The sequence below is a fragment of the Leuresthes tenuis genome, unplaced genomic scaffold (assembly GCF_036924035.1).
Source record: "Leuresthes tenuis unplaced genomic scaffold, fLeuTen1.0.hap1 SCAF_6, whole genome shotgun sequence".
In the NCBI taxonomy this organism is placed as follows: Eukaryota; Metazoa; Chordata; class Actinopteri; order Atheriniformes; family Atherinopsidae; genus Leuresthes; species Leuresthes tenuis.
Genome location: NW_027325360.1, coordinates 27,762,027 through 27,784,964, shown reverse-complemented (window position 1 = coordinate 27,784,964; position 22,938 = coordinate 27,762,027). Strand labels below are relative to the sequence as shown.

General features: G+C 40.9%; 1 protein-coding gene across 5 annotated transcripts in view; it reads left to right on the top strand.

Moving 5' to 3' along the window:
• Positions 1 to 22,915, top strand: part of LOC140310281 (citron Rho-interacting kinase) — a 57,664-nt gene extending 34,749 nt beyond the window's left edge. For 2 of the 5 annotated variants that reach the window (XM_072388545.1, XM_072388546.1), the window contains exons 17-40: positions 1,270 to 1,463; positions 1,929 to 2,064; positions 2,153 to 2,257; positions 3,446 to 3,586; positions 3,881 to 4,000; positions 4,168 to 4,411; positions 7,201 to 7,359; positions 7,528 to 7,551; positions 10,674 to 10,844; positions 11,449 to 11,629; positions 12,195 to 12,283; positions 12,382 to 12,486; positions 12,923 to 13,092; positions 16,380 to 16,460; positions 16,644 to 16,779; positions 16,994 to 17,137; positions 17,254 to 17,342; positions 18,414 to 18,522; positions 18,619 to 18,747; positions 18,968 to 19,048; positions 19,143 to 19,221; positions 19,306 to 19,479; positions 20,071 to 20,359; positions 21,790 to 22,915. In XM_072388545.1, the coding sequence (XP_072244646.1) occupies positions 1,270 to 1,463; positions 1,929 to 2,064; positions 2,153 to 2,257; positions 3,446 to 3,586; positions 3,881 to 4,000; positions 4,168 to 4,411; positions 7,201 to 7,359; positions 7,528 to 7,551; positions 10,674 to 10,844; positions 11,449 to 11,629; positions 12,195 to 12,283; positions 12,382 to 12,486; positions 12,923 to 13,092; positions 16,380 to 16,460; positions 16,644 to 16,779; positions 16,994 to 17,137; positions 17,254 to 17,342; positions 18,414 to 18,522; positions 18,619 to 18,747; positions 18,968 to 19,048; positions 19,143 to 19,221; positions 19,306 to 19,479; positions 20,071 to 20,359; positions 21,790 to 21,813 (3,174 nt within the window). In that variant the 3' untranslated portion in view covers positions 21,814 to 22,915. The remainder of the gene's footprint in view (positions 1 to 1,269; positions 1,464 to 1,928; positions 2,065 to 2,152; positions 2,258 to 3,445; positions 3,587 to 3,880; positions 4,001 to 4,167; positions 4,412 to 7,200; positions 7,360 to 7,527; positions 7,552 to 10,673; positions 10,845 to 11,448; positions 11,630 to 12,194; positions 12,284 to 12,381; positions 12,487 to 12,922; positions 13,093 to 16,379; positions 16,461 to 16,643; positions 16,780 to 16,993; positions 17,138 to 17,253; positions 17,343 to 18,413; positions 18,523 to 18,618; positions 18,748 to 18,967; positions 19,049 to 19,142; positions 19,222 to 19,305; positions 19,480 to 20,070; positions 20,360 to 21,789) is intronic. The other 3 variants (XM_072388547.1, XM_072388549.1, XM_072388548.1) reach the window with 3 other exon arrangements.
• The last annotated feature ends 23 nt before the right edge of the window (positions 22,916 to 22,938 follow it).

Genomic DNA, 22,938 nt, shown 5'->3' with positions numbered 1-22,938 from the left:
TCGGAATTGCGTGTTTGTTTTGCTTTGTGTTACACCTGATGGAGAGAAAGAAGAGAAAGGAGAAAGGAGGGGCCAAAAAGGCCAGAATGAAGAAGAAGCGGGTGCTGGAGGAGAGTGCATCACAATGGTCAAAAATGACGGATTTATTCCGAAACAACCAGGCGTCAACTAGTGATGGAGCTGAGTTGACGGGACACATTGTTGCGAATTAACAGAGCGTTTGAGCTGAGTTCTTAGTCATATTTCCGTTAAGCCCATACATTTTGTTTGTGTAGTTGATATATGGGAGGTGGAGGGGATGAGTTGGGCCAGTTGTGGGCCAGTGCAGTCAGAATTGCCCCGGTGGATGTCAAGGAAATTATTATGAGGCTGAAAAACAAGAATAAATCCAAAAGAGACATGTGTCAAACATTAGGATTGCCAAAATCAGCTGTCTGGAAGTTCATTAAAAAGAAAGGATGCTCTGGTAGGCCAAAGAAGAATCCTCAAAGGAGGCAGGTGTGTCTTTGTCAGAGACTACTATCCACAGAAGACTTCATGAACAGAAACACAGAGGCTACACTGCAACATGCTAACCACTAGTTAGCCACAAAAACAGGATAGCCAGATTACAGTTTGCCCAAAAGTCCTTAAAGGAGCTGCAGGGTTCTGGAAAAAGGTGTTCTTGACAGATAAGGCCAAGATGAACCTGTATCAGAGTGATGACAATAAAAAAGTGTGGAGATCCAAAGCATCGTAGCTCCTCTGTTAAACATGGTTGTGGGGATGTTATGGTGTGGGCATGTATGGCTGCCACAGGTACTGGCGCACTTATCTTCATTGATGATGGAGCTGCTGATGGCAGCTGAACAATGAATTCTGAGCTGAATAGAAACATTTGATCTGCTCAAGTTCCAGTAAATGCCTCCAAACTCATTGGACCGAGCCAGTCACCTGATTTGAATCCAACTGAATCCACCGAGAAGAGGAAACTTAAAGGGACAAGCAGGAGCTGATGGTGGCTGCAGTAGAGGCTCAGCATAGCATCATCTGAGAAGATACTCAGCACCTGGTGATGTCATCAGTCACTGACTTCAAGCAGTCATTGTGTGGCTGCTTTAATGTATCGACCATTACTTTGTTCCAAACAGTATGAGGCACAAATTATCACTTGGCAAGCCGCATGATGCTATATGATACAATAATATGATGTAATATGATGTATTATGTAATTACATGTATGTAACATTTTTGGGTGTCTTGTAAAACTTGAATTTCTAATCCAAATAGAATCTTGAGACCCTAAAGACTACGTGCACAATGCTGGAGGAACAGGTTCTGGAGCTGGAGACCATGAATGACGAGCTGCTGGAGAAGGAGAGGCAGTGGGAAGCCTGGAGGACAACACTGGAGGATGAGAAGAACCAGGCTGAGAGAAGGACCAGAGAGGTCCAGAGGCTGCTGGATACTGAGAAACAGAACAGGTGGCCTTCATATGCTGACACTGTACCTGTGAGGGCATTAATGACTAATCAGCCAAGGTTTAAAGCTTCCTTGGCTCTTTTAGATCCACATTGTGTTCTACTTTCAGGAATGTTATGGCTTTAGTTTCTTGACTATGGAAAGAAACTATTTTTGCTCTTAATGTTTCTGTTGCCACCGCTGTTAATACTGGCTCCCTCCGCCTACACACACTGAACGCAACAGGTTTGGGCGTATTCTCTCGAGGTTGTCAAAATGTGATTTAAAAATATATTGTAGGCACGGCAATGAGAGCCGGGTGTCCTACAAGCATGTTATAATGCACTATAATGCTGTGCTTTCCTTTAGCAATGAACGCAAGCCTTTAGCCAAAATTAACAGCAGGCTCACACCTGGATTATCTGGAAAAATAGGCCCTGTAAGGCTAAAAAAAACCAGCGTAAACAAAGATTTTCTCCATGCTTCAGGCTTCGTGCAGAGCAGCGCAGCTCTGAATCTCGCCAGGCTATTGAACAGGCAGTTAAGGAGCACAAAGCTGAGATCCTGGCCCTTCAGCAGGCCCTCAAAGACCAGAAACTCAAAGCTGAGAGCCTTGCAGACACTGTAAGAATTCCCATATTGTTGAAAAAGTTTTTTAACTGTATCTGGTCAGCCTCTGTCACAGCAAACCTCTCCTGCTGTCATTCTTCAGCTGAATGATCTGGAGAAGAAGCATGCCATGCTGGAGATGAACGCCCGCAGTTTGCAGCAAAAGCTAGAGAGTGAGAGGGATGTGAAGCAGAGACTCCTGGAAGAAGTACAGTGCTTTCACACATTTCTCTTACTTTTTTTTATGCTTCATTTCCAAATTTTTTATTTTTGTTTAAGGTCTGAGTAAAGCAGAAATAAAGCTGTTCTGAGTTTGTCACAACAAAGGCAAATGTGTCAACCACCCAGCCAAACCCAGTCAAATGAACCACACTACAGAGCAAACTATAGAGTTTAGCTCATTTTAACTGACATAAAATGCTAAGATGTGAATATTTTTCTTTTATTAAAGTTTTTTTTTGGGTGCTGGTGGCTTTTATTCGACAATGAGTAGTCAGGGGAAGACATGTAGCAAAGGTCCCCAGGCTAGGACTCAAACCCATGGAAGAGTTTGATAATCAGATTAATCTCTGATATCGCCATTAAAGGCTGGTAAAAGTACCAGGAGAAAAATTAGGCATGTGTTGGTGGTGGTACTGGGCTCTCTACCCTTATGGCTCCGCAATAAATCAATCCACTGACCGTAGCTACTCCTGAAACATTGCTTCTTTCTGTAGATAAACAGCCCTGAAACCTGCACAATGTAGTGTGGGCACTTGCCAAGATTAATTACGTTGTGCACCAGCAACCACAGTACACGATGGTTGGCTTGACCCTTCAGTCCACCAGGCATAAATGTGATTCTCTGAGCTGTGAAAAAGCTCTGAAGTTGTTTTCAGAGCTGTTGCGTTCCCATGTCTGTGGTGGTGTCGCCTTATTTCTGCAAATTCTGGCATCTAGAAACGATGTGTTGCCATGATGAAGAGAGAATAGTTAGCTAGCTAGTTGTTAGTCTTGGATTAAGGCATTGTAATAAACCTACCGGTATTTATGCTGCTCCAGTGTTCAGGTTGGGGTCAGCTTTTGCTCACCTAAGCAGAAAATATATGAAAAACTGTTTAACAGATAATCATAGTAATCTGCCTTTTAACATGTTTTGTCTGTCAAATCCCTTTACTCAGACTTTATTTTTTTGTTTGTTTGGGGGTATTTTTGTGCTTATTACTGCACTTTCAGTACAGCAGAAATCTCTGCTGCAAGTAAATGATTGACAAAATATTAAAGCTAATTTGATCAACTGAGGTTAAAGTGTCAAACCAGGCTGAAAAGTTCACCTGAAAGCAACTGTTTGTCAGAAGAAGAAGGGGCTCAGTCCTTGTATCCAGACGGTGATACAACAGCTGCTTTTCCTCCACAGCAAGAGAAGCTGCAACAGCAGATGGATGCCCAGAAGGCCCACATATTTCGTCTGACCCAGGGGCTGCAGGATGCTTTAGACCAGACTGATTTGCTCAAAACTGAGAGGACAGACCTGGAGTACCAGCTAGAGAATATCCAGGTGCTTCTATACTCCTACATCACTCACAACTGCTCATACTGCATATACATGAGGAAAAAACCCACAAAGACAAAGATTATGAGAGGTTACAAAGTTTGTGAGATCCCAGTTAGTCTTTATTATCAGTCTTATTTTCCTCCCCTCTGTTCTGAACCACATGAATACATGGACACCCCCCGCCCCACTGCATACAAACCCCTTCCCTTCGACCCACCTCTCTGTCCCTCTGTCATCCTCTCTGTGTGAAGTTAAGTACTTGAGGAGAAATTCATGGCAGTAGTGATGTTCACTTAGCTCCACCTGCAGGCTGTATACTCTCATGAGAAGGTGAAAATGGAAGGAACCATCACTCAGCAGACCAAGCTCATAGACTTCCTTCAGGCCCAGGCTCATGGTGGCTCAAAGAAGAAAAAGGTGAGATGAGTTTACATGTGAAATTTGGTTGCAAAGATGCATAAGTGGCATAATAAGCAACTATTTGAGTGGATACAAATACTCACTCCTCCATATAAGATGAATGGAATCTGCCAGCTTTTTATCGACCGTGTTGTTCTCTGTTTCTTTGCTTGCATGTGTCTTAGGGACTTTTTGGCCGTCGGCGGGAAGATCTGTTGGCTGCCATGGCTGCTCAGGCGCAGGCTCAGGGTCAGGGACAGGGTCAGAGTCAGAGTCAAGGCCAAGTCTCTCCTGTGCCCCCCATCCAGCCGGTGCCTCTGCAGTACAGTGACATGAAGGCAGCTCTGGATAAAGAGCGTGCTCGTTGCTCTGAGTTGGAAGATGCTCTGCAGAAAATGAGAGCAGAGCTTAGATCTCTGAGAGAAGAAGGTTAGACTGCCCCACAGCAATGGATGCACTCTGATATACATTCACTAATCTACAGTATGCACTAGACATTGTTAAACAGTCAGAGAGAGTTTCTGTGGATTCAACATATTAAACTGAGCTCTGTTGCCTCCTCCTTCTACCTGGGGTCCTTTGTGATGCTTCTACAACTTGACTCCACCAGTGTTTAACTAGTCTTCCCAATTAAGAAAGCAACTCAGGTGTCAACATAAGGTCTTACAGATAATGGAGTATGACAGATTAAAAACCAAAACAGTATTACATCAAAGCACAGATGTAGGGAAAGACAAAAAAAAATGTGCCGTGGGAATGTGTTTATGAGACAGGGGCCAGGGGAACAGTCAGGATAGATGAAAGGATTGAGGCAGCAAAATACAGAGAAAACAAACCCTGAGGAAAAAAATGATGGAATCATCACTCTTGGAGGATGTTCATTGAGCTTTTTTTTTTTAACTTTGTAAGGAAAAGGAAAATAGATTGTAGATGTGAGTCACAACTTTAAAAAAAATCCTCAATTAGTTCTTTCTGCTCCTCTGGCTCCTCTGACTATGAAAAATATTGTTTTTCATCAGTCAGTTTCCAACTTTCTTGTTAAGCAGTTGGCAGATCAGCTTTGTAACATATAGCTAAAAAACTTACACACAGTTTTTTTCTCAGATCAAGTAGAGAAGAAAAATATGAAATCATTCATTCATTCCTTTCTGCTGTTCAGTTTTTAGGGTGTGATGGAGCCTGTCCCGGCTACCGTCACCAAAACCCTGCACAGTACAAATGAGTGTCTTGTTAAGAGAGTGTCTGCAGAGCTTAATGAGCTGTTGCACCTGCTGATTGGCAGAAAACATGGCCCCAACAGAAAAGCTGCAAGTGAAAACACTGGAAAAGGTTATAAAAGTACTTTAAGAAGTGTTGCAAAAGATGTTAGTTGCTCCCAGTCAGCTGTGTTTAAAATGTGCAAACAGAATGGGAAGGCTGTAAAACGGAAACATACAGATAGATGACAGATGACATCAGAGAGTCAGGGCAAAGAAAAGTCAAAGCAATATGCCTGAAAATAGAAAATATACAATAAAAGAAGTTAAACAAACAAATGGGCACAAACGGGAGTCGATGTTTGTGACTGAACTGTGAGAAGGAAATGGGATGTCCATCCACAGATTCTTAAAGAAAAAAAACAAGGTCACAGTGGGCTGAAGGGAAGCAGTCGTGGACTGTGGATGGTTGGATGAATCTGCATTGGACAAGGAGATGATGCTTAGTTTGGTGCAGATCCAATGAAACGTATAAACATTCCATAATCATTGATGATATGGGGTTGATGTCAGGTAAAGGACGACGGTAGCCATTCTCTCTACAGTAAACACACATTTCAAATGTTTAAAATTTTCTCATTCTATCGATTGAAATTAGGTTCAAGAAATCAAAGACAAATCAGGAAAACAGTCTAGATCTCTATCTGGGATCAAATTTATGGTGGAAATAGAACAAAAAAAAAAAAACAAGACAAGGCTCTATCCTGCATGACAAAACAACCTGATTGATTAAAAGTTTTGTTTTTCATGAGTGAAATCATCAAAGAATTCAAGCAGTCACAAAGAGGAGAGATTAAACAAAGTACTCATTGTGGCTTTTTTGGTTCGCGATTCCAAAATCTTTTCCTCCATTTGATCTGAAAAAAAAATAAGCAAAAGAAAATATTCCATTTTGAGGTGTGTTTTGCAAAGCCAGAATGTTTAGCTGTTAAAGGAAAGGATTTTGTGTGATAAACATCTTCCAAGAGTGGAAGATTCAGTTGTTTTTCCACGTTCAGTCGCTTATCCACCAGACAATGATCCAAATTATATCACCAAGATAAAAACTAAAGTCCCAAAGTGACTCAGGATTTCCGATAAGAATAGAATTTTAGATATTTACAATGATTGTATATTAGACAACAACGACAATAATAATAATACTAATAATACTACTGCTACAACTAATAATAATGATAAATGACTAAATTAATAAATTTGAGAAGAACATGTCAGCTGTTAAAAAGCCTTATGGCTGTCTGGACAAAGGACCTCCTGAACCTGCCTCTCACTGCAGCAGCTCCTCTGTCCTGCCAGAATGCTGTGGAAAGGATCTTTATTATTCTCCAAAACAGAATATAATTTCCTCCTCATCCGTTGCTCCACCACAGCACTGAGAGGCCTTCTGCCTACAACAGAGCCAGTCTTTTTCACCAGTTTGTCCAGGCACCTACAGTTTTTGTCTGTTGTACAACTTCCCCAGCATAGAACAGTGCGCTCTCAATGATAGTGTGATAAAACATGCATATCATGTCACTACAGACATTGAAGGACCTGAGCCGTCTCAGGAAGAAGAGACTGCTCTGGCCCCTCCTGTACACTGCTTCTATGTTGGCAGACCAAGACTGCAGAGCTCCCAAAATTGTCCCAAAAGTCCTGAGGCTAAGTGAAGGGTCTCATTCATTATTTAAACTGAATATTTAATCTTTTTTATTTTCAGTAAATTAACAAACCAGTATAACTTAATAAAGAGAATTGTGTGCAGATTGACGAATGAATAAAAACAACAATAATCCATGTATTATGGAAAACGTGAAAGCACAGAAAATCTTTTTTTCTTTTTCTTGTTTCATTTTCATTCAGTAACTTTAGAAACTAGAATTCAGCTGGTTTATTGTCATTTTAAAGATGTGAAACAATCAAATTATCACATCGATAAACAATAAAAACACAAATTGATATAATTCATTATTTTACCCCCAGCTCTCCAATATAAGGATCACGGCAACACAACAAACCCAGCCACAGCACGGCAGCAGATGATAATGACTGCCATGGTGAAGTCCCCTGAGCACCAGCAGGTCCCGACCAGCCTGGCACCATCCAACTCTGGACGCAGGAAGGATACTCCAACACCCGAGGGTGAGTAAAGGACGATGTTTACTGTACTTCAACTGTATTTTCTCCCCCTGACTCTTAAATGCAGGCTTATAACTTCACACCTGACACATGCAAACTCACACACATTGTTATCACTTCTAGACTATCATTCATGAAGCTCTCACTATCCTTTTTTTACACACCTTTCAGAGGGAAGGAGGGTCACTTTTGAAAGTAAGTCGTCCCCAGTCATGGTTTCTGCAGTTTAATCTCTTTATCTCTTATCAGTTCTCCTTTTGCCACATCTACATCCTCGACGGGCCAGATTTTAAAAGCTCTGCACTCTTTTAAATGCCAGATTCCACCTTGTTTGTCAGGTGAGGCTGAAGAAGCTTCAGTGCAAAGCTTTAAAAATCTGAGGCATTTTACCTTGGCTGCTGATGCTTAAGTCAGTCCCATTTACAGAACCTTTCTTTGTTCACGACAATCCCATCTGAACTCTTACACAGAGATGCACCACATGATAACTCAGTAACGCACGAAACCTTTAAACCCTCATTCAAAACTAAAGGTATTATCCAGTCATCTTATTCCTTTCTGACCTACAGTTGGAAATGACAGCATCAAAACTAGAGTTTCTTCTGATTTTTTCCCCTCTTTTTGCTGCTCTTTAGCTGCTTATTTGCATGAAGATGGGGGTGAGGAGACTGATTGATTCTTCTTCTCATACCCACACAGGAGCGCACAGCGGAGAAAAGACACCAGAGAAAAGAAAACAGGCATTTTTGCGTTAGCAGAGTCGACAGTGTCAGTGCTTACTGTTAGACTTTATCGTTTGGCTTCAGCATAATAGCTTTCAACAAACTGTGAAAACAAAAATTGTAATCTAAACTGTGGAGTCCAAAAGTTTAACAACTGATTAATAACATGGTGTTATTCTGAAGATTTTTAGCAGCTAATACAACACTGAAGTCTGGAATAATGTGTGGTAGTAATTACTAATAATCTAAGGTATTACACTGACATTCTTGATAGTGAAACCTGTCAAAACTGTGTAAAATGTACTTAATGTTGGACTTAACCAATCTGCTGCAGCATTAAACCCACCAGTCTCACATTGTGGAGGTCCTTCTTGACAAAAACAGACATCAGCTGCAGATTTTGTAAGTTCAGTAATTTATAATTTCTTGTGTTTGCTTTGTTTTATCAGCGAATTCCATTGATGCTCAGGTGGATTGAGATCCTGGGGATTTAGAGGCCAACTCAGCAGTTTAACATTTTTGTAATGTTTCTCAAACCATTGCTAAGGCTGCTGAAAGGGGCCAACGCTGTGTCATCCATTTCAATAGCAGAGGCCCTAGTTTCCCAGCAGAACATTGCTCAGAGTAGTACCACACTGGATCGACCTAAGCTTTCCTCCTACAGTGCATCCTACTGCTATCTGCCCTCTCTGGTGAACAGTACACATGCACAGTCAGTACAGTACACAGTTGTATGTTGCTCTATATGTAGATATTATCGAGCCCATTGTTAGTGCTTTTGGTGTTGGACAGTGGCAGCATGAGCACTCATCAGTCTGCCATGCAGCATCAGATGCAGCCTGCTGTGATACTCACTCTGCTATCATAGCCAGCATTAGGATTTTAGAAAACTGAGTAGTTCCTCAGACGGATTGGGCATCAGTGAGTGTCAAGTAACCTGAATCTTGTGGGGTTTTTTTTTTGTTGTTCTTTGTTGTTCGTTGTTCTTCCTATGACCACTCTTGGTAAATATTACCTAACAATACGATACTTTTACCCATTTTTTTCCTACTTTTCACATTTCACATATTTCAAGAACTGACTTTTCACTTGGCGCCTAATGCAGCACATTACCCCTCGACTTCACTTGCCAGTGGTTTTAATGTTGTAGCTAACTGCTGTCTGTTTATCTTCTTCCTCACCTGTTCGGTAATAGATGAAGGTTCACATACACACAAACACCCACACAGTTATTAACTGTAGGCTTGTGAGAACAGGAGTGCTTTTTAAGTTTGGATTGTAGAAAAGTTGTGATGGACCACAAAGCAGAAGGTAGTTTGTTCCAGAGATCTGAAAGCACCCTTCGTAAATTAGGATTTATTTGTTGAAACAGCTATAAGAGCTGCATCTGATGATATGGGAGACCTTATCGTTAGATGCTTTATGGACTAGTAAGAAGTTTTTAGCGTTTTAGCTGTATTGAACAGGTAGCCAGTGGAGGGCCTTTAGCACTAGAGTGAAATGTTCATGTTTAGTTTGTGTACGAACTCTGGCTGCTGTATTCTGAATGAGCTAAAGTCGTCCTATTGATTGAAGAATCCTGCAACTAAAATGTTACGGTAATTCAACCTGCTTGATATGAATGAAAGAATAATTTTTTCTGAGTCAGTTTGAGATAAAAGTTATATTACTAAGATATATCTTTTAAGTGGTAGGAAGCAGTTATGAGGACATTGGAAAAGGGGTTGGGGTTGTTGGGGTTGGTGGTTGTGGAATATTATGGAGAACCCAAATGCAGAGAACAGCAGTCCGACTGAGCCGGAAAACTGTGAACTAAACTTAGAAAACAAAAGACTAAATCACAAAATGACCAACAAGAATTATGGAGGAAATATATGACGAGAGGAACAGCGAGAGTCTGACATAGACTGAGACACACATATACCATGGAAACTAATGAATAAGTGGGACCAAACTGAACAAAACTGAGGTAAGACAAGATCAAGATTACATCTGATAATTATAAACCAAAGCAAGAACACCAATTCCAACTCAAATAAGAACACAAACTAGAAACAGGACAATACAGTTTATCAGTTTGTGAACAAAAATCTGATCATCAGATGAAAAAGAAAAGCACAACTGTGTATCATCAGCATATGTTTTTTAAGATATATTATGATATAAAACAGTAAGACCATGGAAAGGTTAAAGTGAAGGTTAAAGAGCATTTGTTAAATTGAAATGAGTGTTTAGAGCATCTGCATTGGCCACAAAAAGATCAATTATTGTTATTAGCCCGCAAATTTCATAATGCTGAATATGTAACTGACATGAAAATACAGAGCAGTTGAAACATTATGGATAGACTTCTTACTGACTGGATAATGCCTTTAAAACGCAGCAGTGAGTGGGCACCAGCGTTGGGACAGATTAAATCGATATATCCAAGCATTTTGTCTTCAGAGTTCACTTGCATATGCATTTTGCTCAGCATCTTATCGTTCCTTTTGAAGCGTTGTTTGCTAAACTGATGGTACAGCATGATGCAGCGAGGTTTTTCAAGTGTTGGGTGTACCTGACAGAGTAAGAGCTGTGTTCCCTGACCGTGTCCAGAGTACAGCCGTCGCCTGAAGGACAGTCAGAGAGACAGAGAGAGGGAGAGAGACAGGGTGGTGCACCACAACACCCCTCATCGATTCACAGTGGGACTCAACATGAGGGCCGCCAAGTGTACCGTGTGTCTGGATACTGTTCACTTTGGTCGCCAAGCAGCTACCTGTCTCGGTGAGTCACAGATATCCGCGTTACCTTCATGTAAACTGATAATGAAAATTAATTTATGAACGGGAGCTTGAATTAATCTTTTCTTTCATTCACACTGTCTCAATAAAAGTCACAATGAGGATGATAATAAAAATGAAATTTCACCAGCTAAAATCAAGTTTTTTCGTGAGTAAAATAAATGGTAAATGGACTTGTACTTGTATAGCGCTTTTCTAGTCTAGCTGACCACGCAAAGCGCTTCACTACATGCCGCATTCACCCCACTCACACACATTCATACAGCACGTCTTAGGATATAACTACGTGCTTTCTAAGCATTCACACACATTCATACCCCCAATGATACACTGGGGGAGCAACGTGGGGTTCAGTGTCTTGCCCAAGGACGCTTCGACATGTATCCTGGGGAAGCCAGAGTCGAACCACCGACCTTCCGATTGGTGGGCGACTGCTCTTCCTCCTGAGCTACAGCTACCAACTAGATTGAATTTTTATACTGTTTTTTTTTATGTATACTGTTACCACTTCTGTTTTTGGACTGACGGTGGCACAAGGGGCAGAAAGGAGCGATAAAACCACACATTAACAAGTTTTCTCTCCTCAGAATGTCACGCTTTGTGCCACCCAAAGTGCTCCGCCTGCCTTCCTGCCACATGTGGTATGTCCAGCGACTGCTCCCTGCACCTCACTGAGGGCCTGTGCCGAGACAAAGGCAGCTCTCCAGGCCAACAGCTCAAAGAAACCAGCGGACACATGCACCTGGAGGGCTGGATGAAACACCCCAGGTTAGCCCCCCCCCCATTTTCTCTACCAGTAAAACTCCTTTTGGTAACTGTTCTCCGTATGACAACTTTGTGTCATACAGATATATTGAAAAATATTTCCACAACCATTACCTTCTTTTGTAGTGGATATGTCATAGTGAACAACATTTCTCTCACTCAGCAGGATGCTTCTGTCTGAGAAGTTGAGATAAATTAGTCTTCCTGCTGCCGTTAGCTGCAGTAACCTTTGAACAAACTCAGTATTGGACCGTGGTTTGTTCTAGGTCTGACTCTGGAAAACCAAACCAGTTCCAAACAACAGAAAAGACTAGGGCTTTTTTGGGGATGTAAACACAGCAGTGGAAGTTAAAGAGAAAACTGATTTTCTTTAAAAATAAATTGTTGAATTAATTGATAATCAAATGAACAGTTTTTTTTGGCCAGTTTTTTTAGCCTGTTACTGACTACAGACCCTCACACACATCCTCTACCATGCTCTATCTGACAAAGACCGCTCATATATTATGCCATACTATGCTACATTACATCTGCCTGACACTAAAGTACTTGCTTTATGTGTTTGCAGGAATGGAAAACGAGGCCAGGGCTGGGAGAGAAAATATGTTGTCCTGGATGGCACTAAAGTGTCCATCTACGAGATAGAGCCCAGAGAAGGTTGCGATCAAATCTGATGGGATGATTGCTAAAAATTCAGAGATCTACTAAAATTCTCATATACTGTCACTTGTTACCATTAGTTGTGTTTGTTTCAGACTCTGTGAAGCCACTGGAGGAGTTTGACCTGTGTCTGTCAGATGGAGAGGTCGTGGTTCACGGAGCAGTAGGAGCATCGGAACTGCCAAACACCGCCAAGTCGGGTAAACACAAGGATTTTAGGTCTCCAACGTTTGAATCACACTCTGAACTTTGAGCTGAAAATATTTCCTAATGTTAATCTCCACTATTAGTAGAGTTTTTAAATCAAGGGTTTGTTCTTTATTCCTTTGAATAACTTAAAAAGCTAATGCTACACTTGCAGTATGTTAAAGGTGGGCTGAAATGTGCTAATATGCTGTGGCACTATTGGGCACTACATCTAACATGACTTATTGTTGATAAGAACTCAGCTTTGTGGGACTATAGACACTTAATTTCCTAAACAATAAACTTAAGTAATGTGATTTGAAATGTGGGAGATAATGTATGTCTGAGATGATGTTCTGCTTTTTCACAATAATAAAAAGTCAGATCTTTGAAATTAGACATTCAGTGGTAACAAAAGTTGTGCCTTTCTTTATCGTCCCTGTGTGTCAGATGTTCCTTACGTCCTGAAGCTGGAGTCCCGTTGTCACCCTCCTTGCTGGCCTGGTCAGGCCATCTACTTCATGGCCCTGAGTTTCCCTGACAAACAGCGCTGGGTGGCGGTGATGGAGTCTGTGGTGGCCGGGGGACGAGCCTCACGGGAGAAGGCGGAGGCTGACGCAGTGAGTATCTGAAACAAGCCAGAGGAATCATAAAAGTTTATGACTGTGGTCACAGATATCTGTTATATCTGTGCTTAGAAACACAATGTTCAGACGTGAGGGGGCGATCCCACATGGAGCAGATTCACCCTCAGTAGTTAGTTTTTAAGTTTTGGGCTTAACGTTTGACAGATAAACCTCAAGTTTCACTTGTGTCATTAACTGTCCCCTTCTTCTCTCCTCTTCTTTGTCTCTCTCATTCCTGTTTGTTGCTTTCTCATCATTTTACACCATATGTCCCATATATGGGCACGTTTTGTTGATTTGCTCTGTTCTGCCAATCCCATTGGGTTTCATTGCATACATAGGCTGCTGTGTCCAAAAGACAAAAGGTTCTGTCTCCTCTGGTCCAGGTAAACAGGATGTAAACATAAGACAAATTAACACACACTCACATTGCAAATCCTTTTCGAGGCTCACAGTAGTGCATGTGTTTGTCACTGTGCTGGTTGGTCATCCCCCCCCTTGCTTTCACCTCACCTGCTGTGTCTGCTCCTCACAACTCCTCACCACCTTTTGCTACATCCTGTACAAACTATGTGTCAATAGAATATTTTGAATGTTGCAGAAATATTCCTCCCAGTCTTTGGTTTCTGTTTTACTCCCCAAGAAATCTGATCATCTTTGGGTTGGACTTCCCGCAGACAGCAGGTTTTACCTGCCTGTATACTCCTGTGCCTTTACCCTGCCCCTCTGCACACTCCAGACTGGGACACAAGCCACTTGACTTTGACCACAGCTGAAAGGCACAAGTAGCACACTGGGTGGCAAAAAGTTGATTTTGACTGCAGCTTTTTGACTGTGGCATGTATTACAGTGGAACTGCTTGTTCCTATATTTTTTTGGTGTTGTGTTTATCACATTTTTCATTTCAGGTTAGCAAGTCATCTCTGTAAAATCTTAAAAACACAAAACATTTTGTGTGGCTAACTTTAATATAAAGTTGTTTTCTTTCTTTGTCTAAGGATTAAATAAAGTGGAACTGCGGGAAAAAATAACTTTTGGCTAAGTGTTAATTCTTTCTATTCAGTGTTTGAATAGAAAGTTTCTGTAATGGAATTATATTATAAATAATAGCTGCATCAGCTATTATTTAGATTTCTACTATAAAACAACAACAATAAGACATAAACAACAAAACCTATGTCTTTATAGGTCATAGCTGCCCATGCGTCACGACCAAAACGAAAACATGGGTATTTTCTTCTGTAGTTTGCCCATGAATTTACGTTTACATTTCAGCATTTTCTAGCTGTTGTAAACAGAGAAACTTGTACCGAGGACAGTCATTGGTGTGCAGCATAATGTTTGACTATAGAGAATTGGCCCCGAGCCTTCTCTCTTCAGACAGTGCAAGGAGGTGGGGCATAAAGAGGGAGACCCTCTCAAAAACTTGTACTTTGTCTTCGTCCCACTCACTTCCACTCCATCTATGCTGTAGGGCTATGAAGAGAGCAAGTTTATAACAATAAAGTGAATCCACAAATCCGATGTAAACATATTTGAGGCTGAGAAATTCCAGCCGAAAGCAAATTTTAGCTCTTAAAAAGAGGACATTTCTGAGTAAAGAAGGACATCTGGTCAGCCTAATAAAGTGTTCCTTAAATGTTTTTCTAATATAGAATAAAGAGGGCCACTTAAAGAAATTAGACAGAAAAATTATATAAGACAATGACCCTGCGAGTGGCAAAAAAAGTACATAAACGTCTGCCTTTGAAATCTGCTGTGACCGAATGTTAGAACGATAAGAAAACAAACCGGTTACGGTTCATCATTCTTTCGAACAGCTGTAGCAGTATTTAAAGCTGTAAAGAACATAAACTTCAGGTCCTGTGAAAGATGTCTGTGCTTTTTTATCAGTGCCTGGCTTAAGAGGCCCCACTGTGTTCCTGGTTCGAATCCTGGCTGGGGCCTTTCTGTGTGGAGTTTGCATGCTCTCCCCGCGTATGCTTCTTCCTACCGTCCAAAAACATGCATGTTAGGTTAACTGGGGATTTAAATAATTCCCAGGAATGTCCCTGTGATGAACTCCAGATAGGCTCCAGCCCCCCAGATTAATCGGGTATAGACAACGGATAGATGGATGAATTTCTCTTTACGGCCCTGCTGCTCACTGCACAGTCATTGACAAACACATGGCTTATATTTCACCTTCAAATTATCTGTTAATCCCACAGGTTTATATAGTTTTGTGACCCACTGAGCCTGAATCATTCTCCTTGAAAAATAGGAGTTTGTTGTCTCATTTGGTTAACTGGGTTTTTGAAAATTAACTTTTGGGGCTTGTGTAATAAAGCTAGTCATTTTTAAATTCATAATTATGCATTAGATTAAAATATGAAGCTTTTATGAGTTTCTTCAGCTGTAAAACTTGATTTTACAGTTGAAGTTTGTGGCATTCCTTTTATATATTTTAATACAAATGTATTTTTTATTTTCAGAGGACTTCCTGAACAAGTGAATGTTTTTACATTTTTTAATTGGCTTTAATGCCTGTAAATTAAATGTTTCTTGTTAATGAGTAACTCTTTCGTACAGAGTCTTACAAGCATGAAAGAAGCTGCTTTGAGGCCTCAAAGATCACGAACATGCATACAAATTCTGAATCTTTTGATGATATGAATATTGAAAGTCTTCACAATTACAGGTGGCCATTTTTTAAAATTAAAATTATTATCATGTTAGTTTCTGTTTTTTTTTCAAGGAAAATAGTAACTTAAGAGAATCTCCGGGCTAACATTAATTATTGTTTACAATGAGTCAATTTTATTTATTTATTTTTTTGTTTAAATTGTATGGGGTTTTTTTTAATAATTTTTTTATTTAACTTACTTTAACAGACAAAACCGGATCAAATGAATTAAATAACGTGATCCATGCATTGACTTTCTTGTCTCTAAACACAGAAATTCATCTAAAAAATGTCAAATCTTCTTAAATATCTTTTAGTAATTTCACCTATTTCCTATGTAAAAGGTTTAGTTTAATCAAAGGTTGCTCAAGTAATTAAATATATCCTTTATTTCCTTTTGATAGTTAAAAACATCAGGTTTTTAAAAAGTGGATTAAAACTGTAAAACGGACATCGTAGCTGTTTAACACGTGTGAAGTTTGACTTGAATCGCTTCCTGTGACTTGAGACTTTGTCCCACCTCTGACCCCGTGATCCCTCTCCAGCCACCTCCTCCTTCTAAGGTCATGATGAGGTTGGGATCCAGCTTACAGTTTATCTCTCTCCGCTCTCTCAGAAGCTGCTTGGAAATTCTCTGCTGAAGCTGGAGGGAGACGACAGGCTGGATATTAACTGCACCCTTCCTCTCACAGATCAGGTACAGCTTTTAAACATGCCAGCGGGGTTTGTCCAGACATATAAACATACAGTTTTATGTTAGAAAACAGAAAAATGATCATTTATGAAAGGAGCACTGAGCAGATGTTCATCTCATGTTGCCCCAGTTTGAAATATCGCCTCAATAATTCTGATTTACTGTTGTTTCTTTCTGTTGGGACAGATTGTTCTGGTGGGATCTGAAGAGGGACTGTACGCTCTGAACGTCATTAAGAACTCCCTGACTCACATCCCTGGCCTGGGATCAGTTTTTCAGATTCAGATAATCAAAGAGCAAGAGAAACTGCTGATGATTGTTGGTGAGTTGTCCATGTTGTCATGTTCTGTACATTGTGAATGCTCACAGGTACAAATAGCTTGCATCAGTGAGCTGGGATTGTTTGGATTATTCTGCAGCATTAAGACGTTAAAGGGCCACTCTGTTGTTGGTGAACCTTGTAAATGTGATCCAGGTGGTAGCAGGATGACAAAGAAATTACAACCGGTCTCTGTCTGTGTGTGTGTACGCTGCAGGGGATGAACGAGCGCTGTGTTTGGTGGAGAATAAAAGAGTAAAACAGTGTCTGGCTCAATCCCACCTGCCTGGCCAATCCGAACTGGCTCCCTTCATCTTTGAGACGGTGAAAGGCTGCCATCTGTTCTCCGCTGGGAGAGTAGGTTCTCCTCTCTTCTGTGAACCGCGCAACAAAGCAAACCGTGTCTTTTAAAGCTAGATTCTGGCGTTTTGATTTCAAATATGTACAAACTGATGTGTGTGTTCTCTTTACAGGTAGACAACGGACCCTGTATATGTGCTGCAATGCCAAACAAAATAACCATTCTTCGTTACAACGACAATCTCAACAAATACTGCATTCGTAAGGTGAGCAAGAAACATCAAAAGAGAACCATCGGGTGACTGAAAGTGAGACGCGATCATGTGAAGAAGACAGGAAATGTTAGGGAATACTTAACTAATTTTATATTAGTAAAAGTGGATCTTAATCGAACAGTTGTTTTTTTTTTTTAAATCAGAGGCCTATATTACCATAAATAATGAATTGTTGATATGTACTGCTGTCCTGCAGGTTTTACATGTTTCCCTGCTTCAACACACTTGATTCAAATCAGTGCATCATTAGCTGGTTTGTGCAGAACTTTAATAAACTTTTGGGAGAGGAATGTTGTCCCATTCTTGTCTGATTTCAGATTCTAGTTGCTCAGCAGTCCTGTGTCTTCTTTGTTGTATTTTAAATGTTTTAAGTTGGTGAAAGCTCTGGACTGCAGGCAGGTCAGTCCAGCACCCGGACTCTTCTACAATGAACCCATGATGTTGGAATAGAAGCAGTATGTGGTTTAACATTGTCTTGCTGAAATATGAAAGGTCATCCCTGAAAAAAACGTCCTTTGGACGTCCTTTGATGTTATACCTGTTATAACTTTCAGCACTGATGCGGCTGATACGAGTAAAACTCTTTTGTAGAGTCTTACAAGCATGTAAGAAGCTGATTCTCTGAATCATTTGATGATATGAGTATCGAAAGCCTTCACAATTACACATGGAAGAACATTATTCTGAAATGAATCCACGATTAGTAGATGTGGTTATTTGCAAATTGCTGAACCTCTGAGACTCTACCTCTCTAAGGTGCTCTTTTTATAGCCAATCATGTTACAAACCTGTTGCTAAGTAACCTAATTAGTTGAATCGTGTTCCTCCAGCTGTTTCTTTTTTGTACCGCTTACTTTTTCTGCTTCGTGTTGCCCCATTTCAAGTTTTTAAGACGTGTTGCTGCCATTAAATTCAAGATGAGCTAAAATGTCTCACGTTCAACATTTGATGTTTTCTATGTTCTATTCTGAATATTTGCTTATGGCATTTGCCAATTATTTAGTTGAATAAAAACGGTGCCATACTTTTGTTTTTCTTGCCACCTGATGTTCTTTCTGTCAGGAAATTGAAACTCTAGAGCCCTGCAGCTGCATTCATCTGACCAGCTACAGCATCATCATTGGCACCAACAAGTTCTACGAGATCGAAATGAAGCAGTATGTGCTTGAAGGTAAGGACACACCAGTTTTTGCAGCAGGATCACACCCCAGGATAATGCTGACTGAATCACATACATTCAACCCATCTTCTGCTTCATCTTCTGCAGAGTTCTTGGACAAGAATGACGTGTCTCTGGCCTCAGCCATATTTGCAGCCTCCTCTCACAGTTTCCCCATCGCTATCATGCAGGTGGCCAGCAGTATGCAAAAGGAGGAATACCTTCTGTGTTTTCACGGTGCGTTTGAGCACAGTGGTGATAAAAGGCTTGATTCTGTGGTTGTGGACTAAAGAGGTTACCATATTTAGGCCTGACACTGACCTCTATAAGTATAAAAGCTCTCTAGTCCTCTCTTCTTGCTCTCTTTATATGCCACTGTTTCAGGCTCATAGTTATGTGATTGTATGCAAATGTGTGACGAAGAGCCTGAAAAAAATGTTGGGTTTTTTTGTGACAGAGTTTGGTGTGTTTGTGGACTCATATGGACGAAGAAGCCGCAGCGAGGAAATCAAGTGGAGCCGTCTGCCTCTGTCGTTTGGTAATCTAACATATTATCACATTTTGTTTTAAGTCATCTTTAAATCTTTGTAAAGCTTGCTGAGAAATGCTGTTCCTTTCTTCCTCTGATGCAGCCTACAGAGAGCCCTACCTGTTTGTCACCTACTTCAACTCCCTGGATGTCATCGAGGTTCAGGGACACGCCACTCTGGGGTGAGACCGATCGTCTATCAAACTGTAAACTCTTTCATTTTGGTTGTTAGAGCTTCTGAGCACATTATTCCCCCATGTTTCCAGTCCCACAGTGCTGGCACACCTTGACATTCCTAACCCTCGCTACCTGGGCCCAGCCATCTCCTCCGGAGCCATTTACCTCGCCTCGTCCTACCAGAACAAACTACGAGTCATCTGCTGTAAGGGAAGCCTGATCCGAGAGTCTGTAGAGCTGCAGAGGACCGGCTCCAGTCGAGGGTCAGTAAAAGAAACAACTGAATTTTACCCTCAGGCATCAGTTTAATTTCCTACCCTATGTTCACTTCCAAAAAGACTTAATGGAACATTTTTGTCCTTAAATGACTTAAATTTTTAATCTGATGCTACACAAAAAAATAATAATGCATCAAAGTAGATTTTTTTAGCAAATCCTTGGCACATCCAAGATGCAGTTTTAGAAAAATCTCCCAACATTTGTCATATGGAAAATAACACATTTTTGTGCTTTTACATAAATAACAACACTGACATCAAGTCATTAAACTGGCATTTAAAGGGGGTTAAAATCCCTTTTTTTTTTTTAATGTTTGGTGATTTTGAGCAGGGATGAATTTGTTTAAGAGATTTCTGCTGACAGAAGCTGAATATTATATATTCTATATTATTAATTATATTAATTATTAATCTGTGGAGTTTTTATAGCCGTTTTCTGGAGGTGGAATATTCTGGATAAGCTGACGGCGCCATCTACTGTCAGCGTTTGGAATCTTGTTCATGTTAAGAGTTGCTTGCCTGCTAAAACAGTCGGGGTCTGATGTAAGCTGTTGATCTCTGCTGTGCCGTTTCCAGTAGTCCCAGTAAGCGAGGCCCCCCCACCTACACGGAACACATCTCTAAGCGTTTGACTTCAGGGCCCGGCAGCCACGACGGCTTGCATCGGGAGCCGAGCACCCCGCATCGCTACCGGGAGGGTCGCACGGAGTTCAGGAGAGACAAATCACCCGCCCGACCTCTTGACAGGGAGAAGTCACCCGGCAGGGTGCTGGACAGTCGCAGAGAGAGGTCTCCCGGGAGATTCGGGGACAGCACTCGACTCCATGCTGGGTCTGTCCGAACACAGCTGGCCCCTGTCAACAAGGTATGCACAGCGGGATCATCAGAATATATGTTTTCTCATCAATCTTTGATACATGTGAGCGGAAGCAAGAAAACTGCAGCAAGCAAGAAGCAGCAATAAAACCTAATGAATAAAATATATTTAGAGCTAAAAAATGACCCACTGAGATACACCGCAGGTGACTTTTTGCACCTCAGGTAGTCCCGTTTGTTATGTTTTATTATCTATTAAGACAAAGTTTCCCTCAAATCCGAAGCCTCACTCTCATAATAAATCAAAGGCTCTGGGTTTGTTGATCACATAGCTTTGTCAAATCATGAAAAAGTATTTAATTTTTTTCTTTTTGCCATCAGTTATATAATCAATAGAAGATATTTATATTACATGGAAAAATAAAAATCCTTTGATTTCCTTCAGTTGTGCTGCTGTAAACTCAAATATTCATCTGTTCAATAGGAGACGTTTTCAAAATTAGCTTAATAATTAAGTACAACCGCTCCTGTTTTCCACCACGAATTTACACCTTATCAAGATTGACCTGTTTTAGCACGTGTAGTGGCCACTGATTTCATCCACCCCTCTAAAATCCTTAGTTCTCACATTATTACCTTGTTAAAGAGTATGACAACTCAGACTACCATCCACCAAACTGAAAAATTTGTTCTCAGACCTTTTAAGATTTCCCTCATCTGCAGTTCAGCCACAGACAGCTGGTACTCACCTCTCTCTTATATCATGCGCTGAATTGGCCCAGATTTGTTAAAACACCGAATCATCAGCTCTGTAAAAGCTGGGCTTCGTTCCTCTGTGTTTTGTGTCACTTTTTTAGGAGGCTAACGCTAATATCTGTTGGTTATATGGGCTACTTTCACCAAAGCTGACAGGTTTATAGTAGTAAAAGCAGAAGTCCCTGATGATGCATTCTGTGACAAATGGGAAATTAGAGAGAAGTCAGATTTTCTTCTCAGAACATAAAACATTACACAAGGCATTATTAACTTCTCTCTTTAAAAAAAAAGTTGCTGTTAATAGCAAAGCTAAAAGTAAAAGAGACGAGCTCTCATGTCCGAGGCACAGCTAATGCAGCACGATTGAACTTGGGTGGAGATAAGGATAAGGTGGTTGGGAGTACATATATGATGTACATATACAGTGAGGATCTAAACCACCTTTTTCAAGTTGGTATTGACTTAAAACACCCAAATAGATTTAATAAACCTAATTTTTTCCCCATAATACCTTCTTTAAAATATTCTCCTGAACACAATAATTACTCTTGCCGGATGAAAAAAAAAAAAGGCCTCTGTTGTTAAGTCGGACACATTTCGATGTGTCAGGACCAGTCCCAGTCCTTTTACAAGATCCACCACTCTTGCATGATTAACTTTGAGGTTGATGGATGTCATACTCGATGATAGCTTGTGACCTTTGCCCGTGCTCTTGACTTGCAGGTGTGGGATCAGTCGTCCGTGTGAACCCTCAGAGATGCTCACAACTTGAGACTGAAGAGATCACCCTTAATCCACTCTTGAGTGCAAGCACACAAACACACAAACACATCGCTAAGGCTGACCGTCAGCTCCATCGCCTGTACATAGTGCAGCCTGAGTTCCTCGTTCAGCAGCACAAAGCTGCAATGGGAGACGTCTCCTCCGACACGTGCTTTCATGGGTGTTTTCCCCGCAGTAGACACGGTGGCAGGGAACATGCGCTGATCTACAGATCAAGAGAATCTACTTTATAAAATATCCTCATAGTTGTACATATCGCTGTCTGGGTTTTTATAGATAAAAAGGGTACAATCGGCTGGTGAAGCCATGTCTATTTTTTTTTTTTAAAAATGAGTTTCTAAAGACATTGCAGGGAGATAAATGATGTCGCCGGTTAAGAAACACACACTCAGCCTTTCATTAAAATCCTTTTCTGCCCTTCGGGGAATCAAACTTTCAATTACTCACATAAACCATGAAGAGAAAATGGTCACGGGGGCATTACTTTGCACACGAGATTGGATTTGAACAGGAGTTACATGACCTCTTTCTTTGGTCCAGTTGACTAAATATCCTTTGATATATAACTGCACAGGACTGCTTTATTGACCATCGTCGTCCGGCCACACTTTGTAAAACAACAAGTAAGCAATGTTTTGCTCCAGATGTTCCTCGTGTTTTTTTGCAAACCTAACAGCCCTGCCTCTGGTGCTGGACGTCGCACAGTCAGGCCGACCGAACCCGCCTCAGCTTGCTCTTAGTCCGCCGCCGCTGATCGTGGTACAGATGTCCCGTTTCTGTGCAGTGATATGAAGTCTAGTAACCGTGGGGGCTAATCACCTCCCAGTGTCGTTTCTTTAGGGCCAGTAAGACCACGTTCATTCGTCCCATCAGTGAGCATGACTTACCTAAAGCAGCACTAGTCGCTTTTTGATCTTGGATTCTTTCTCTTGGTTGTTCTTTTTCTGTCATGTATTCACTTGAATTTGAACTCAATAAGTAGACGTTGATGTTAGAAAGTAACTTAAGATTTTCTTGATTTTTAGAGATGTATACCAGAACATGCATTAAACATGATCAAAGTGTCTTCTTTGTGTGTATTTTCTGCCG